The 18507-nt window shown below is 38.4% G+C and overlaps 1 protein-coding gene across 1 annotated transcript in view; it reads left to right on the forward strand.

Moving 5' to 3' along the window:
* The first annotated feature begins 146 nt into the window (after positions 1-146).
* Positions 147-18507, forward strand: part of ABCG8 (ATP binding cassette subfamily G member 8) — a 40512-nt gene continuing 22151 nt past the window's right edge. The window contains exons 1-3 of the mRNA XM_023494989.2: positions 147-348; positions 13030-13122; positions 16799-16955. Of these exons, the coding sequence (XP_023350757.1) occupies positions 319-348; positions 13030-13122; positions 16799-16955 (280 nt within the window). The 5' untranslated portion in view covers positions 147-318. The remainder of the gene's footprint in view (positions 349-13029; positions 13123-16798; positions 16956-18507) is intronic.

Genomic DNA, 18507 nt, shown 5'->3' on the forward strand with positions numbered 1-18507 from the left:
ACTAGGGTAAGGGGGAGCATGGATCTAGCCAGAGTTTTCTTTATCAGATGTACCTTTAGCCAGGAATTTTCCTTATCTCTAGAATGGAAGAAAAATGACTGTGTGTGCCAGTACTCTGCCCCCTGTAACATTTGGCTAGCACAAGGCAAAGAGGAGATAGAATCAGGGGCAGCTGGAGTCAAGCAAGAGCGAAGGAACGCATTCATGCTGAAGGGTAGCCATCCCATCCAAGGATCATAAGACAGGAGGAAAGGGAGGCAGGTGCCCCCCTGCCCAACAGGCACCGAGATTGAAAACCTCTCCCCGCAGAGTGAGATAATGACTCTTTCTAGCAAGCAAAATGTCTCGGTAAGTGAAATCTTGGACAGATATGACTGTCTACCACTGGGCGTATCAACAGAACAGCTGGCCAATTCTGCCATCCTTGACTCCCCCTTTGACAGCGTTGTTTGATCACGCCATTTAACTCTATTCTTTGAGGCAACACAGGAATGAAAGATGGCTCAAGAAAATGCTGGAATTGGTTTAAGAAGTGTGCTGGGTGACTCTCAGATCATGAACAGATGTTCTGGACCTGTACCAGGCAGGGAAACAATGAGTAAGTGGGTGATGATCCTTTTGTGTTTCTGTTAATTGTCAGAGGACTGGGAGCTGACAGGGGAATCCTCCACCCAAAAGTCTCTGGTTTTGTTTTCTGATGCTTCAGAAGCAAAAGTGACCATCAGATTGGGAGATATGCTAAAGGGTAAGATTTTGGATTAAGATAAAGAATGGGGCTTTTGCTGGATCCATTTCAAAAGGCTAAATCTCTAAATGTGTCTGTCATCCATGCCAACAGATCAAAGAGGAAGGGAAAGTTCAGAGCCTGAGGCTTGTTTTCAAAAAGGGAGTCGAGAAAAGAAACAGGAAAGCAATTATCCACCCAAATTGTGTTGCTTTTTTTTTTTTTTTCAGCTGTTAAAGACCTGATCTTACACCTCTCTTTTAGAAAATGGAAGAGACTAAATATGAACAAGGACAGGAGTTACAGGGACTTGAGCCACCTCTACCCTCAGCACTTGGAGAGAGAGAGAGAAGGATTTAGTACCAAAGGACCCACCTAGTTGTTAATTAATAATAATAATCATAACAATCATAGCAGCTGGCATTTAGAGAATGCTTTAAGGTTTGCAAAGAATTTAATAAATAACTTCTCATTTTATCCTCGCAACAACCTTGAGACCATAGGTGCAATTTTTATTCCCATTTTCTAAATAAGGAAATTGAGGCAGTTGAGTGATATGCCCAGGACCATGCAAATGTCTGAGGTCAGGTCTTCCTGATTCTAGCTGCCATAATATCCAGGTGCCAGAAGATCATATACCTAGAATTTGAAGGCAGCTTGGAAACCCTTGTACAAGTCTCCCTGCTTCCACCCCTTTCATTTTTTTCTTCAGTTGGATAACTGTGCCCAATGAGTTTAAGTATCCCAAGATTACATAGATAGTAAGTATCAGAAGTGAGATTTAAGCTCATGTTCTCTAACTATGGAAAGAGTAACTATTCTATTCATAATACTAAGTTGCCTCTTCCTCTGTCTGAACTTGGGGCTAGAGCAAGACTATAAATCTTAAAACAAATGATGAGACTTTGGAGACTTTGGGCCTTTAGAGACCCTCACTGTAGAAACTCATCATCTCCAGGACAAAGGGTCCAGTCTAACATAAGCATCTGGGCCCCAGGGATGGGTACAGTCATTTCCAACCTCCTTTTCTTTATGGAAATTCCTAGGTGGAACTCCCATGTGGTGGTGGGAAGGACACTGGACTGAAAATCAGGAAACACCGGGGTTTGAGTTCCCAACTCATCTACTCTATGTAGATTCAAATCTTCCAATCTCTGGTTCTCAGCTCTGTAATAAGGGCCTTGGATGATATGATGTGAGGCAGAAGAGAAGAGCTGAAAGGATGCTTAAATTGGAGAAAGAGGCCTTCGGGCCAAATTCTAACCATCACACCTCTGTGTGGTTCTAAGCAAGTCAACAATTCTGAACCTCAGTTTCCTCTTTTATCAAATGAAAGGGGCCATTTAAGGAAATTTCTGGGACTCATTTAAGATCTAACGGTGAACAGATCTGAGCCTTGCTTCTCTGGGTGCTCTAGGCCAGTGGTCTCCAAAGTGAGGGCTGTGTGCTGCAAGGGACAATGGGATGATTCAAGGGGAGGCTGGACCTACTGAGGATATAAAGGTGGGTAACAACCCATCCCTCCCCACAGTAGCTAGTTTGGGGGATTGTCTCTAACACATCTCCTCTTCCCCTTCACTATTATTGCTCAACATACCCTTCTATTCCTTCTCCCAACTTCTGAAAGTTCTCACCTTCTCTTCCATTCTGTACTACCGGATATCATAACACTCATTCAGAACAGTGTGTGTGTATGTGTATGTGTGCAAATATACATGTATCTACACACATAAAAACATACTTCTATACACACATATGTACACACTGTGTACATTAAAATATATATATATATATATATATATATATATATATATATGGATGTGTTTTGCTGCCTTTTTTTTTTTTTACATTCTCATGGATTTTCCAGTAAGCTTCCTCCTCCCCCTCCAAGAATCACCTCAATACAACAAATAATACTTTTAAAGACAAAAAGGAAAGATGAAAAAAATCAGCACAAGCAAATCAATATATTTAAAAGGGCTCATCATGCAAACAGTTGTGGACCTCCCACCTACACAAATGGGTGAGTCCTCCCAGGATAGTTAAAAAAGTTAATTGTGAGCTTTCAGAAAGCTTTCAGGTGCTTCTTGAGAGATCTCCTCTCTTCCCTAACCTGTTTTGACCCCCATGGCCAGATCATTTCAGATCTGAGGCAGTCACCCTTTGAGTGAGGGCAGTGACCAGTAAGTTCCTCACCTCTACCCCTGCTTTTGTTTGGTCAGACACAGGAAGAGCAGATGTGGCTAAGTTACAGTCTATGTGGCAGATTACATTACCTTTCCTCACTTCCAATCAACTCCTCTTCTAAACTTCCCTTTGTAACCTGTGCCATTCTCTATTCCCTCCATTCCAATTACTGTACAGATCTTGTCCTTTCTTTCTCCACCCATCACCCTATTTCAGCACTTCTTACCAGTTGTTATTATTCAGTTGTTTTTTTAGTCATGTCTGACTCTCTGTGACCCCATTTTGGGGTTTTCTTGGCAAAGATACTGGAGTGGTTTGCCATTTCCTTCTCCAGCTCATTTTACATATGAGAAAACTGAGGCAAACATGGTGAAGTGACTTGCCCAGGATCACATAGCTAGTAAGTGTCTGAATCTAAATCAGAACACGGGACTTTCTGATATCAGATCTGACACTCTATCTACTTCACAAAACTGCCAAAATGATTTTCCTAAAATACAGATCTGAGCACATCACTCCCCTTTTCAATAAACTCCACAGGGTCCACATGGCATCCAGGATCAAATATAAACCCCTCTGTTTGGCATGTAAAGAAAGCCCTTGATGGCCTGGCCCCAGTCTCCTTTCCAGTTTTATTGCCCATTACTCCCCTTCTTACATTTTTGGCGTCAGCCAAATGAGCCTTCCTGCTGTTTTTCCTACATAATACTCAGTACTTCTTGCTTCCATTAATTGTTCCTTCTCCCTGACTTGGAACTCATTTCCTTCTCATAGCTCCTTCTAGAATCTCTTCCCTCTTAGACTCAACTCAAACTCTGCTTTCTACATGAAGTATTTCCTAATGTCCCTCAGTTCCCAGAGCTCCCCCAACCTGAACAGCTTGCATTTATTTTGGATCTGGATTCTATAAACATTTATTCTGTCCCCTAACAAAAAAAAAAAAAAACTTTAATGGCAGGGACAGTTTTACTTTAGTCTTTTTATCCTGAGGACCTAACACAGTGCCTGGCACATAGTAGGTGCTAAAAACAAATCCTTGGTAGTAGATTTATTGATTGGTGGAGGAATCTTCCAAATGCATGGAGTTACACATCTGTTTGAGTATTTGAAAGATTCATTTGCTTTGTTTTACAAATTTTGTGGAATCTCCAAATTCATAAAAACAAGATTGATGACTGAAGCAATCCATATGAGGAATATGAAAAAAAAAAAAGATATGGGAGAGGTAGCATGGCACATTGATTGTTAACTGACCTTAGAACTGGAGAAACATGGATTCAAATCCTCCTAATACATACTGAATTATGACCCTGGTCAAAACCCTTTAACTTTTCAGTGCCCAAGGAACTCTCTAAGACTCCAAGTTTCAGAACAGATACCATTACATGCTGGTAGATACAGCTTCCTATGTCAATGAAATCACAGATGCAGGTCAAAAGATAAAAAAATTAAAAGCAAACAAAAGACAAAAAACCCAACTTGATGGAAAATAGCAAATGTGACAACAATAAGACATAGACTTCAGTGATCCTAAAGGCTATGAAATTCTCCTGAGCAAGCGTGGCTCTGAAGAAGAGACAAAAGAATCCACCTGTCCGCCTCTCTCCCTTTTTTTCAAAGGCGAGGGACTGTGAGGGCGGAACACTGCAAATAATGTCATGCTTTTCCATGTGTTGGTTAATTTTGCTGAATTGTTCTCCCCCCACCCCTCACCTCATCTTTCCATGCTTTGTTACAAAGGATGATTCTCTGGGAGGGAGAAGTGGAAAAGGATACTCTGGCAAATGTAGATGATTAGAAATATTAAATATATTGATAAAATTCTAGACTCTTCTTAGAAAATGCAAATATTCACCATGAGGTATTTGTTTCCCAAAGGATGCCAAAACAAACATAAACCACCCAAAACCTTTACCCCTTGCCCCCAAAATATTATACTTACCAATATTTTCTCAACATACAGGTATACTGGTTATCTTCCAGAAAAGTACTAAGTAATGTAGAACTGATGGATGTTATGCATTTTTTTTTTCCAAAGATGGGTCTCAGGGGCAGCTATATGGCAGAGTGGAAAGAAAACATTAGCCCTGAAGTCAGGATGACCTGAGTTCACATGCAACCTCAGATACTTAATACTTCCTAGTTGTGTGACATTGGGCAAGTCACTTAATTTTGAAAGAAAGAAAGAAAGAAAGAAAGAAAGAAAGAAAGAAAGAAAGAAAGAAAGAAAGAAAGAAAGAAAGAAAGAAAGAAAGAAAGAAAGGAAGGAAGGAAGGAAGGAAGGAAGGAAGGAAGGAAGGAAGGAAGGAAGGAAGGAAGGAAGGAAGAAAATAAATAATAAAGAAGAAAAATGAAGTCTGACACCATGTGCAGTGATCCATATTCTTAGTTCTCCCCTCACCCCCCTGCAAAGAAAGGAGGGAAACATGCATAATTCAGGGTGAAGTTGGCCATTGTAATTATATTATATTTAGTTTAAATGTTGTTGATATTCTTTCCATTAACAAAGCTGTGGTTATTGCATTTCTTGTTTTCCTGGTTCTATTTATTTTGCATCGGTTCATAAAAATGAGCTGCCTCTCTGGATTCCTCCCACTTAAAATTTTTTATAGTACCATATTCTGTTATCATAATCATGTAAAAATAATAACGATAATAATTGCTAACATTTAATAGGGCTTTATAATATTTTATCTCATTTGACTCTCACAATAGCCTTGTGAAATTGGTACTATTATTATCCCCATTTTACAGATGTGTTAAGCCATTCCCCTGCTAATATATATAAATATATATACAATATTTATAAAAGCACTTTTTGTGTGGCCAAAAAACTGGAAACAAAATAAATACCTTTTGATTGAAAGCTGGATAAACAAATTGTGATACATTAATATAATGGAATATTATTGTGTTGCAAGAAATGATAGCTGGGATGATTATAGAAGCATAGAAACACATAAACACACAAAGAAAAGGTGAATGAAGTAAGCAGAATTACTAAGACAATGTATACAATGATGCCAACAAAATAAAGAACAACCATTACAAAACAATCGAAGAGAAATTTGGAAAATAGTAGAGAACATGCCCAACCCTAAAGAAGAGATATGAAGACCTATTTCACCTAACTCTTTTGCAGGTGAGGGATGGTAGGAGGAGGTTCAAAAGAGATGTTGCAAATACTGTCAGATTTTTTTTTTTTTGAGATTTCAATCAATTTTATTGGTTTTTTTTTCCTTTTCCAATTTTCCTTTTCTTTTAAGAAATAAGGATACAGAAGAAAATGCAGGTATCGTAAAAACATATCATATCAATAAAAATCATTTAAACAATAACAGAGAATGTTTAATAGCATCCTAAAGGTTGCAGAACATTTTACAAACATTCTCATATTGGCTTCACAACTATATTGCAAGATAAGTGCTACAGCATCAACCCATTTAACAGATTTACAAATGAACAGATTTACATTTAACAGATCTGTTTAACCATCTCCAATTAATGCATCCACCATGTTTCCAGTTCTTTCTTTCCAGCTTAGCTACTACAAAAAGTGCCGCTATGAATATTTTGGCAGACTAACAAAAACAAACAGACAACAAAAAGACAAATTAAAAAAAAAACAGATTTTATCTGTTTGAATATATTTCTGGATTGCTTTCCAGAATGGTTCCAACCAATTCACAGGTTTCCCAGCAGTCTATTCATATACTTCTCCTCCTGTTTCTATGTTGGTTATTTACATTTTTTGGTCATCTTGACCAGTTTGTGAAACCTCACAAGTGTTTTAATTTTGATTTTCCTTATTATTAGTGATTGGAAGCAATCTGTGATATGATTTTTAATAATTTTTAATTCTTTTGAAATTCTTATCCATTACGGAATAGTTTTTTGTTACATACATTTTATGTTAATTCCCTATGTATCTTGGATATAAATGAACAAATAAATAGCATTTTATTAAGTGCTTACTAAGTGCCAAATACTGTATTAAACTAGGTGTATAAAAATACAAAAGCAAGACACTTCCTTCTCCTATGGAGCCTAAATTTGAATAGAGGAGACTACATATGCAAGAGAGTGGTGGCCAGGAAAGGGAATTCTAATCTGGGAAGTCAGAAAGATGGCAAGCAGGATAGTAGTGGGATAGGCTCAAGCTGCCTGTATTTCATTTCCTTCTTGACTCTAAAGATTTTCCCATCATGCACTTGGGTACCTCTTCTACTTTGTTTTTCTGCTCCTATTTATGTCATCTCTCCCCCTTCCCATTAGACCATAAGCCCTTTCAGGTCAGAGCCCATCTTTATTTTGGCTTCCATTTGTATCCTCAATGATCCTGACACATAGTTGTTGCTGTTCAGTCATTTCAATCAAGTCTCATTCTCTGTGTCCCCACTTGGGGTTTTCTTGGCCAAGAAACTGGAATGATTTGCCATTGCCTTCTCCAACTCATTTTAAAGATGAGGAAATTGAGGCAAATGGGGATAAGTGACTTTCTCAGGGTCATACAGCTCATAAGTATCTGAGATCAGAGTTGAACTCATCTTCCTGACTGCTGCCTGATGCTCTATCCACTGCGCTACCCAGCTGCCCTCCTGGCACAAAGTAAATCTCTAACAAATGTTACTTACCTAACTGCCAGCATGAAAAACAATTATTCTTATTTTCTGAGTATAATTCCAAACCCCAAGCTTGGAGATTTGATTAGAAGTTAAGAATCACAGCACAATAAGTATGGAACTTGCTACCTGCAAATAAATTTACTTTTGCTTATCTCTCATGACACATGTCAGTAATTCAAGAGAGATTCTGACAGCCATGCTGATTAAGATGTCAGTAGAATAGATATTTTAGTATTTTAGGAATACAGATAATTTGTCAAAACCTCAGGAATGAATCCAAGGCAAGTATTGCAAAGTGGGTTAGAGGCAATTTCCCATTTATCCAAAGGCTGTATCCTAAAAGATCATTCCTAAGATACTCATTTAGGAACTGGCACTCATTTTCCTATAGAAACCAGGAAGTAAAGAATAGCTGGATTTCCAGCTAACAAAAGTGCATCTAACACATAATGCAGCTGAGTTCTAATGCTAATAATTGGGTTGCTAATAGCCTGGGTTGTGGGTCCTGGGAGCAGGGCAGGAAGAAGGAAAAGGACAAGATGTTTTTTCCTCATTTCCAGGATTTAAGTCCAAGCCTAGGGGGAAAAATGAAACTTACTGTTTTTGGTATCCTCCCACTTACCTTTCTATGGTCCTCTTCTCCCATTTTCCACACCATGGCTCTGATGCTATCCTAAGTCTTCTACTACAATCCTATCCAATTCTGCCTAGTGTCCCTTCCAAAATGATTCATATACCAAAATATCTTCTCTTCCAATTCCAATTTTCTTATTACAGATAATCCCACTCAGTATTAAGAGGGAAAGAATTTGATAAAACTTCAAAATTCCTTTATCTACCATAATCTTTTATTTTTCCATCCTTCTTTATGCCTTATAACCTCCAATCCTGTCACTGTGATCTCACTCTTCAGTATTTTCCTAGTCCACTGACTAGTCCTCCTTTCCTAATTTTGACTCCCCTGAGAAGCCAATTCAAACTCTCAAATCCCTTTTCCCTTGTCCTATCTCCCTTGTTTTTATTCACTTGCTACTAATAGAGTTGGAGGAACTATAGGAGCTACTTTGATTGGGCTCACCAGAAAACTAATTGGATTTATGTTTTAATCTCATCTAGTCATCCCAGTAGCAAAACAACTATTTCTTCCTAACTGATTCTCTATCTTCTTCCCCTTTTCCAAATCTTTCCATTGTACCTCAACCTTCTCACAGTAGCTTGCTTCTCTCCAGCCTTTCAGAAGAGGCTGAAAAAAAATGGAGGCCAGTGGTGAAGAACTCCCTCTTTTCCCCTCCTCATCTCACATCCCTCCAACACTATTCTCCATTCTCTTCTTTATTCAAGTTTCTTATGATGAGATGACCTAGCTCTTTTCCAAGGGTAATCCCTGTCTTTATAAACCCTTGATCCCAACCTCTTTCTACATCTGCCTTCTAGCTTCCCTGGCTTCCTTCAAGTTTCAAATGAAGTTCCATCTTCTACAAGTTGATGCTCCTAATTTTAATGCCTTTCCTCTGAGATTTTCACTAGTTTAGTGTATGTGTGTGTCTGTGTGTCTGTGTCTGTGTGTGTTTATCTATCTTGTTTAGATAGTGGTTAGCATATTGTCTCCTCATGTGAGTTTCTTGAGGGGAGGGACTATTTCTTGCTTTTCTTCATACCCCCAGTATTTAATACAGAGCCTAGGCACTGCATTAAATTAACACAGGAACCTAATAGATGTTTATGTAATGCTGGTCCTAATGTAATCACTGCTCCAAGCCCCTTGGTATAGGACTCTCTTCTTACTGGTAAAGATAAACGCTCTGTGCAAGGGACAGGGCAGAGTTGGTAAGGATGCCAGAGAGCTTCAATTTTTAGCCATCTTGATCATATAATGTCACAAACTTTGGAGGAGTGAAGGATGTTTTATATTAACTGTACTTCCTATGCCATCTTAGAAAATAGCTTTTAGAAAGCTCAAAGAAAGAATGAAAAAATGCTCTAAATAATTATTGATTAGGAAAATTCAAATTAAGATAACTCTGAGGAACCACTACACACCTCTCAGATTGGTTAAGATGACAGGAAAAGATAATGATAAATAGAGGAGATGTAAGAAAACTGGGACACTAATGCATTATTGATAGAGTTGTCAACTGATCCCAATCATTCTGGAGAGCAATTTGGAATCATATATGACCAAAGGGCTATAAAACTGTGCTCATCCTTTGATCCAGCAGTGTCTCTACTGGATCTGTATCCCAAAGAGATCATAAAAAACAGGAAAGGGTTCCACATGTGCAAGAATGTTTGTGGGGGCCCTTTTTGTAGTGGCAAGGAACTGGAGACTGAGTGGATGCCCATCAATTGGAGAATGGCTGAATATTATGGAATATTATTGTTCTATAAGAAATGATGAGCAGGATGATTTCAGAAAGGCCTGGAGAGACAGGAACTGATGCTAATTGAAGTGAGTAGAACAAGAGAACTTTGTATGTATACAGCAATAACAAGATTATGGCATGATCAACTGTGATGGACTTGACTCTTTCCAATAATGAGCTCATTCAGGCCAATTCCAATAGGTTTCTGTCGGAAAAAGGAGACTAAGGGGAATGAATCACAATATAGTATTTTTCACCTTTTTTGTTGTTTACTTGCTTTTTTTTCTTTCTCATTTTTAGCCTTTTTAATCTAATTATTTTTATGTATCATGATAAATGTGAAAATATGATCCATCAGACCCCAGATCTGAAGCTAGAACATTCCTGTTTCTGGTGCTTAGCACATGACTTTCCATATAGTAGGCATTTAATAAATGCTAGTTGACTGACTGACTAGTCCCAAGGCCAGTTCTTTATTAACTATACTATATTAACTGATGTGATAGAGAACTAGAACCTAAATAGATGTTTTTTCCTTAGATTAGGGATGTGAGGTTGGTCTTTTCCAATGATTTCTTTTTTTTTTTTCTTTCTTTTTTTTCAATGATTTCAATGACCGGATTGACATTTGGAATAATGCTTTCATCTAAAATGTAGCACCCATCATATGTCGACTGTTTAGAAATTGTCCATTAGAAATTTAGAATTTGTCAATTTTCTTTCAAAAGTGATTACTTGCTTCCCTTGAAAACCAGAAGTCCTTCCTTGAGGCTCAGTTCTTTATAGGGCAGAATAAAATGATATTTCTCTAGGACTGTGTCTTTACAAACCCTATGTATTAAAGTAAAACTGTTCAAATTTTTTCCTCTTTACAAAATGTCTATTTAACCACTCCTCATCCTTAATCCTGAGTCAAGAAAAATAAAAAACCATCTCCAGGTAAATATTTCCAGCTCCCAGCTAAGCCCTGGGAAAAGAGCCAGCTTAGGTGTTTCTCCCATCTGGAGATTATCCCCTTAATACAAGAAGGCAGATGACACATTTCAAAGCCATAGGATTTAGAGATTTAGAAATCTGGTCCCTTCCTTTTATTTTGATGTTATTTATTTTAATTTGTTTTGAATTTTTATTTTGAACATAAGTATTTCCATATTTAAAATAGAGTGGGAAAAGTATTGGATATAAATCTTGTAAATTTCTTTTATGTGTAATTTGCTTTTCTTTTAAGATATATAATAACTTCAATATGTAACTTTCAAAGCTGTCCTACTTGTCTGGCATCCTTTCTAGCCTTCTCATTTAAAAACAAAACAAAACAAAACACTACAATGATCCTCATTTATTTCTCTCTTTTGGTCTAGACTATTGCTACCCCCATTGTCTCTTCCCCTTCCACTCCAACTTATTAAAAAAAAAAAAAAAACAAATTAACATCTATGTAGTCAAACAAAACAAATTCCCACATTTGTCATGTCTAAAAATGTCTGTCTTATTCTACATCTTGAGATCATCATCTCTCTTTATTGGGAAGAGGGTAAACATGTTTCATTGTCAGTCCTCTGTAATCATGGTTGGTAATTGCATTGATCAGGGTTGTCAATTTTTCTTTGTAATGTTGTGGTTATTTAATAAATTGTTCTGCTGGTTCTGCTCCCTCCACTCTGCATCAATTCACAGAGTCCTTTCCAGATTTTGTTAACAACTATCCCTTTAGCCATTTCTGAATAATAATAACAGCTAGCATTTATTTAGCACTTTATTGCAAAGTACTTTACATGAGCCATGTTATTGGATCCTCATAGAACCCTATAATGTATTTGTTATTATTGCCATCATTTTACAGATGATGAAATTAAATCCCAGAGAGATTAAGTGATTTCCCCAGGATCATGTTGCTAGTTGAATTCAGGTCTTCCTGATTGTGGAGCCCCTTCATTTAAAAAAAAAATGATATAATCAGAGAGAGGAGAGAACTTGTCCCTTACACAGTTTGTACCAGAACAAAATGTGAATATATTCCATTTAATTTCAATCCCAGGACTTTTCCCTTTTTTATACTATTCCTATTTATTACTGCTGGTGACCTACTAACTAGCCAGCACCCCTGCTGTTCTGATTTAGTCTGTCAGAAGGTATATCAGTCAGAAAGAGGGTTGCCCTACCATATGTTTCCTGCCATGGAGAGGGCTAATATTAGCCTTTAGGGGCAGCTAACTTGAAAAAGAACCTCCTCAATAATGACATTAAGGATATACAGAGAATGTTTGTGGCAGCCCTTTTTGTAGTAGCCAGAAACTGGAAACTGAGTGGATGCCCGTCAATTGGAAAATATCTGAATAAATTGTGGCATATGAATATTATGGAATATTATTGTTCTGTAAGAAATGACCAGCAGGATGATTTCAGAAAGGCCTGGAGAGACTTACATGAACTGATGCTGAGTGAAATGAGCAGAACCAGGAGATCATTATATACTTCTACAACAATACTATATGATGATCAATTCTGATGGACGTGGCCCTCTTCAACAATGAGATGAACCAAATCAGTTCCATTTGTTCAATAATGAATAGAACCAGCTACACCCAGCAAAAGAACTCTGGGAAATGAGTGTGAACCACTACATAGAATTCCCAATCCCTCTATTTTTGTCCACCTGCATTTTTTATTTCCTTCACAGGCTAATTGTACACTATTTCAAAGTCCGATTCTTTTTGTACAGCAAAATAACTGTTTGGATATGTATACATATATTGGATTTAACTTATATTTTAACATATTTAACATGTATTGGTCAACCCGCCATCTGGGGGAAGGGGTGGAGGGAAGGAGGGGAAAAAATGGAACAAAAGGTTTGGCAATTGTCAATGCTGAAAAATTACCCATGCATATAACTTGTAAATAAAAAGCTATAATAAAAAAAAGACACACAGTAAAAAATAAAATAAAAAATAAAAGGATATGCAGAAAGCCTTTGACTATGGCTTGTACACATCAATCCTTTTGACCTTTAAATGGGAAACCTTACAATCTCACTAGGTGTTTTATCCAATTCCCGCCCCCCCCTTCCTTCCTGAATCTTCACTAGCCCAGAAAAGACCCCTAACCTATCCTTTGTTTCCCAATCCAGGACAGCGTGTTCTTCTCTGAAAGTGACAACAGTCTGTATTTCACCTACAGTGGCCAGTCCAACACCCTGGAGATCAGGGACCTCAATTACCAGGTATGAGTACATAGTCAATACTTTCATGTAATACTTTATGACCATGTCTGACTGTCTGAGAATTCCCTGACAGAAAATATGACAAAAGAAACAGGAAAGTAAAACTCCTTGGGTTGGAGTCTCTGCTCTGAGGATGGGGAAACTGAGAACTATTCCTAGGTGATACAGTGAATAGAAAATTGGGTTTAGAAACAGGAAGACCTGAGATCAAATTATGCCACAGATACCTACTAGCCATGGTAAAGCCTTTAATCTTTCTTAGCTTCAGTTTTCTCATCTGAAAAATGAGGATAATAATAGCACCTACCTCCTTAAGGTTATTGTGAGCACTAAATGAAAAAAATGTAATGTAATGTGCAGTATAAATCTTAAAGTGCTCTCATTATTATCATCATCAAATAAGATAATATATGCAGATTACTTTGTGAACATTATAGTGCTGTATCATTGCTAGCTATTGTTATTAATATCAAATGAGATAATTTGTAAAGCACTTTGCAAACTTTAAAGTTCTATATGCTCGCTAATATCAAATGATATAACATTAAATAGCTGTGCAAATCTTAAAGCATTATATAAATGCGAGCTATGTTATTATTACTATTATTATTATGCTAAACTTATCCTGGTCTCTGATGAATTTCTCTTTCTAAGGGATGAATTTCTCTTTCTAAGAAATTCATCCCTTAAATTTTCTTAATTATGAAGGAGGAATGTTCCTTAGCAACCTCAGCTAGAGGTTGTGAGCCGAAGGTAGAACAAGGCTAAGGGTTTTCAGGGAGGAAAGGATTAAATACTATTATTCAGCAAAGACAAAGCTCATGAAAATAAAATTACTCTTTTTTGCGTTTGCATTTGCAAACTTCAGAGGTCTTCTTATTTAAGATTTGAGACCGCTTCTTTCCCTCTTTCTCTAATTCTATCTTAGGTGTTGCCTCATTCAAATTGAGACCTGGGAAAGACCTTAACTTAAAACTAAGGTCTCCCTTTGACCTCCATCCAAGGTGACATCTCCAGTCATCCTTATCTATCTATACCTTACCACTGGACCCAGAAGGCTCAGAGGGAGAAAATGAGGCTGTTGACTTTCCACACAAGTCTCCTTCATTTAATTAACTCCAATTCATTTGCAAGTTACCTTCTCTACAATAACACTTATTTATCAGCAGGAAACAAATGGGAGCTCAGCCAGGAGAGGGGTGTGCCTGGGACCTCCCATTTGGTTGTCTGGGTGGAATGGGTCAAGAGACCTTGTGGACAGGGTGGGATTGTATCATCCAGAAAGATGACACATAATAATCTGGGGAGTTTATTTTTAGCTTTGCTCTTGTTTTTGCCCTTCCCGGTCTCCTAATCCTTTAGTTCAAAAATTAAGGTATTTTCTCAGATTTGGACCCAAGGTCTCTAGGAAATGGGGAACTCCCAAATGAAGAAATTCTCTTTATTGATGTGTTAGCAAATGTTCTCCAATTTTTACTCTTAGAGGAGAGATTTTTAACCTTTTAGGTTATGGTTTTCTTTGGTGGAAATCCAGTAATCCCTTTTCAGAAGAATGCTTTTCAATGCATAAAATAAAAGACACAGGATTACAAAGGAAATGAATTTTGATGAAATGCAGTAATCACAATTAAAAAAAAAAAAAAACAGAACAAAACATGTTTATAGACCTCAGAACCCCTGTCTTAGAGCATTACTTGAGGTCACTAGTATCAGGGGTGGAACCTGAACTCACCTGTCTGTGATAATGAATCTAACCACCACAGCATCCAAAAAAATGAACGCACATAATCCTGCTCCCAACAAATGCCATTTTAAGATAGCATCCCTAAAATATTATAAGAAACTCCACCATAACACGGCCAGACTTATGACTTGTCCCTTTGTAACTGGACCAATTTGATGTGGGTCTAGTGGTCTCTAGAGATGTGAGAATTGGGGTGGGGAATCCTCTCTGGCCAGTGCAGGATCAATGTGAGAATTCACAAAACCCGAAATCTGAATGGCAGAAAAGGGAAGTTTATTGGCACTGAGAAGCCAGCTTTGCTAGGAAGAGAGACTCCTCAGTGGCAAGGTCCTGGCAGAGAAATAACAAAAGGTTATCACTGAGAAGAGGGTATCATCACAGTGAGCAAGAGTCCTGGAAGGCAGCTGTGCCAAGAGGAGAGGCTCCTTGGCAAAGCATAATCCTGCTTGGACTTCTGCAGAGATTTGGAGTTCAGAATTATCCTTTATAGCAGTCTGAGGCAGGGGCTTCCATTGAATGAGATTCCTTCAATGTTGTCACTGCCCCCAGGCCTAGACTTCCAGTTGAAAAGAGATTATTTATCTTGGGAGTTTCAAGCCACTCAATAACTGGGAGTTGGAGCTACTGGGAGTGGTCCTGGACTCTTCTTCAATTCAGTAGAGAGTGTGACCATATTGCTGGCAGATTCCAACTGAATGAGACCATTTAACTGCCCTGAAGGGCGAGTCTCTGTCAGAGGAGAGTTTTGGAGATCATCCCCATTGCTTTTCCCCCCCAAAAAGTCAAGGGGGACAGTTTCAGGGTTCACCCCCATCAAATTCAGGCCCCTGTTTTACTTCCTCAGAATATAACCCTTTTTCTCCCTCATCCCCAAACCTTTCTCATAGTTTGACCAGTGTATGAGTTTCCACTGCTTCCATGGAACTCTGTTCCCCTAGAATGGCTCCTTATAACATTATAGATATTGTTTCATTCTGTTACCTATGTCCTAGACCTTAGCAGTGGCCTTGGTCTGTTACCACTTAGCAGGTATGGGCTGATCAATTATTTCACCAAGTATGGTGGTTTTATAGGATGTAATAACATGCTTGTAGCTTCCTCACATGCTGGTCTATGTTTGAGCTATAATTTATAGGTAGCAGATGTATTGTCTTTTGAGCCTATTTTATGTGAGCAGAATTAGGGTTTAAGTTTTGTGGTGGTTGTTCAGTCATGTCCAACTCTTTGTGACCATATTCGGAATTTCTTTGGCAAAGATACTGGAGGGATTTGTCATTTTTCAGGTAAGGAAACTGAGGCAAACAGGAGTAAGTGACTCGCTCAGGGGCACACAGCCAGTAAGTGTCTGAAGCTGGCTAGTAAACACTTCCTGGCTCTCAATAAGGCGCTCTGTCCACTGCACCATCTCGCTGCCATGGGGTGCAGATGCTCATGGTCATCAGAGGTCAAGAGGAGGGAAGAAAGGAAATGTAGTTAGGGAGGTAATAATAGGAAAGGTACCATCAAATGAACTTTTAAAGACAAATTCAGTTTAGAGAGCAAAACCTTGGGCCCAGGACACAAGGCCCAGAGGAAGAAGAAACACCCAAGATACTGCACGGTCAAAGGGAGCCAGAAATAACAGGACTCTCGGGATGGCATCTGGAGAAAGTACCACTGGAGGAGGGAGTCCAGCAGGGCTGGGGGCGGCTGTTGTGGGAAGGAAGCACACCCAACTTATGAGTCATTACTCTTGCTCACCCTAGGTATCAAATTCAGTTATTTCTATCTGTTGTTTGTCTCTCTTTGTGTTGATGTCCACCACCGCCCTCGTGGTGGTTCTGGGCAGTGGACAGAGGTCATTGAGATAGTTCTAAAACAAGTCTATGAAATATTCATCCACGTGACACTGAGCTTGGTATAAGCGTATTCTCCATCCTTCCCTTCTCTTAGGTTAATGGAGCTTCTCAGGTGCCATGGTATGAGCAACTGATTGAATTCAAGATGCCTTGTCTAAGGAACCAAGGCCGGGATTCCCTGGTGCCTGTTATCCAGAATCTGAATCTGAAAGTGAGAAGTGGGCAGATGCTGGCCATCATCGGGAGCTCCGGTATGGTCTCCTCCAAACGGGCAAGGACAATAGTGTTAATTCCACGTTCCCACGCAACCCAGAATGGAAATGAAGGACGGTTCTTTCTAGATGTCTATCCTAGAACCTACACAATGTGTTCATTCAGGATGACTCTTCTAGCCTCAGGAAATCATCCTGGTACTGCACAAAGGCATTTAAAAAGCAGTTTAAATGTCCTTATGGGAACAAGACCCATTATCCTAACCTATTATCCTAAACTGAGACCTGTTAAACACCTCTGTCTAAAAAGTCCAAGGTCTTGGGCAGCTAGGTGGATCAGGACCTAAGTTCAAATCTGGTCTCAGACACTTAACACTTCCTAGCTGTGTGATCCTGGGCAAGTCACTTAACCCCAATTACCTCAGCAAAAAAATAATTTAAAATAAATAAATAAATAAATAAGTCCAAGGTCTCCCTCCAGTCATTGTGATCTATATCTTGCTACCAGACCCAGACTTGCTATATCTTGCTACTGGACCCAGAGGAGATATGTTTCATGTCTTTCAATTTGCAAATCAAAGGATGATGAGACTGGGAAGAGCATAATGACTTTGCCCAGCCCTCCCTCACTTAAATCCAATTCACTCCCATGTCATCATGGTATCATCCCTTTCTTATGTCATAGCTCTCTTTGAAAATGAAGAACAAATCACAAGAATCTATTCTCACACTCCTCCCCCCACAGATAAATTTAACAGTCTTTATTCATACTATTAGTATAATATTATAATATCCTAATATACTATGTATAACATGTAATATAATATGCTAATACTAATATAATATACTATTATAAATACTATTTATCCTGTCATGTCTATTTCTTCATGCCCCTGTTTGGGGTCTTTTGGCAAAGATGCAGGAATGGTTTCCCATATACTTCTCTGGCTCATTTTATAGATGAGGAAACTGAAGCAAACAGGGTTAAGTGACTTGCCTAAGGTCATACAACTAGGACATTTCTGAGGTCACATTTGAATACATGTCTTCTTCATTCCAGGCTGGGCACTCTGTCCACTGCCACCCTTCAAATTCATCAGGGTAAGAGAAAGTCTTACTACTAATAAGAAGAATTCACATTAATATATGCTTTCCTTACAATGAGTCAGTGAGATTGGTAGCAAGTACAAGGATGACAAAATGGACGAAAGTTCTAGCTTAGGAATCAGACCTGAGTTCAAATCCAATTCTGACATTTAGTACTCATATGACTTTAAAGAAATTACTTCATCTTGTCTGAGCTATAGGGTTCTCATCTGTAAAATAAGGGGAACAGGAGAGTATTGGATGAGATAGCTCCTTAAGTCCCTTTCACCTCTCCATCTAGGAACTCACAAATTAAACTGATCCTTGAAGGAGCAAAGTTACAAGGAATTTTTCAGCGTATAAGAATTGGGGGCTGCAGGTGGAACACAATTATGTTAACCTTTTATTCTGATAACAGAACTTCCTTTTACATCTCAGTATTCTTCTAGTTTAACCCACCAGATCAGTTATAGTCTAATTTGGTCACTCTGGGGTAGATGGTTGA

Source organism: Sarcophilus harrisii, chromosome 2 (genome assembly GCF_902635505.1).
Source record: "Sarcophilus harrisii chromosome 2, mSarHar1.11, whole genome shotgun sequence".
In the NCBI taxonomy this organism is placed as follows: domain Eukaryota; kingdom Metazoa; phylum Chordata; class Mammalia; order Dasyuromorphia; family Dasyuridae; genus Sarcophilus; species Sarcophilus harrisii.